At 25.6% G+C, this 1,206-nt stretch overlaps 2 protein-coding genes across 2 annotated transcripts, besides 3 other annotated features; both read right to left on the bottom strand.

Annotated features, from left to right (window-relative positions):
• Positions 1–52: part of a microsatellite that runs on past the window's edge.
• A 167-nt stretch (positions 53–219) lies between these two features.
• Positions 220–540, bottom strand: EDI_204920 (uncharacterized protein; the record flags this gene model as incomplete). The annotated part of the gene is made up of 1 exon (XM_001737199.1): positions 220–540. One exon carries the CDS (start codon positions 538–540, stop codon positions 220–222), a length of 321 nt encoding a protein of 106 aa, XP_001737251.1.
• Positions 372–501: a microsatellite.
• Positions 541–609: 69 nt separating the features above from the next.
• On the bottom strand, positions 610–1,084 carry EDI_204930 (uncharacterized protein; the record flags this gene model as incomplete). The annotated part of the gene is made up of 2 exons (XM_001737200.1): positions 610–670; positions 711–1,084. 2 exons carry the CDS (start codon positions 1,082–1,084, stop codon positions 610–612), a joined length of 435 nt encoding a protein of 144 aa, XP_001737252.1.
• Positions 743–864: a microsatellite.
• Positions 1,085–1,206: the final 122 nt, after the last annotated feature.

A 1,206-nucleotide genomic window follows, 5' to 3' on the forward strand; every position in this document is an offset into this window, starting at 1 on the left:
TAAGTAAGAAATGGAAGTAATGTAAGAAGTAATAAGTAAATAGTAATAAGTAGGAAATAGTAATAGTAAGAAGTGTATAGTAGATGTATAATAAAGTAATAAAAAGATATAAAGGTAAAAAGATGATAAATAATAACATAATAAATAGGGAAGATAATAAATATATATAAGCTAAGTGTAAAGATAGAAATAGGTAATAATAATATAAGGCGGCTTAGCTCAGTGGCAGAGCGTCTCTCTCGTAAAGAGAAGGTCATGGGTCCGATCCCCATAGTCGCCTTCTAGGTATTTTTTAAAGGGAATAAACATATATAAAAGGAATAAACATATATAAAAGGAATAAACATATAGACAGAGAGTGATAAAGAAGAATATATAGATAGATAATATATATATAATATATATAAATAATATATAGATACATAATATATATAATATATAGATACATAATATATATATATAATATATAGATAGTGATATATATATATACATACATACATAAGTGGTGATAAAAGTAGAATATAGTAGAATATATAACATAATATAAGATAGAAATATATATAGAAAGAGATAATAGTTAGAATATAAACATAGATAAAGTTCATAAGTTTAATATAATGGTATAAAGGTATAGTTATATACATAAAAAGTGGTCCCACCCAGATTCGAACTGGGGTCCTAAGAACCAAAATCTTATATGCTGCCCCTACACCATGGAACCGTTATGAATAGATGGGTAGGTGTAAGTAGTAAGTAGTAAAAGGATGTAAGAAGTAATAAGTAAGAAGTAATAAGTAAGAAGTAATAAGTAATAAGTAAGAAATGGAAGTAATGTAAGAAGTAATAAGTAAATAGTAATAAGTAGGAAATAGTAATAGTAAGAAGTGTATAGTAGATGTATAATAAAGTAATAAAAAGATATAAAGGTAAAAAGATGATAAATAATAACATAATAAATAGGGAAGATAATAAATATATATAAGCTAAGTGTAAAGATAGAAATAGGTAATAATAATATAAGGCGGCTTAGCTCAGTGGCAGAGCGTCTCTCTCGTAAAGAGAAGGTCATGGGTCCGATCCCCATAGTCGCCTTCTAGGTATTTTTTAAAGGGAATAAACATATATAAAAGGAATAAACATATATAAAAGGAATAAACATATAGACAGAGAGTGATAAAGAAGAATATATAGATAGATAATATATAT

The sequence above is a fragment of the Entamoeba dispar genome, genomic scaffold, assembly GCF_000209125.1.
Source record: "Entamoeba dispar SAW760 scf_1105229460473 genomic scaffold, whole genome shotgun sequence".
NCBI classification, from domain to species: domain Eukaryota; phylum Evosea; order Mastigamoebida; family Endamoebidae; genus Entamoeba; species Entamoeba dispar.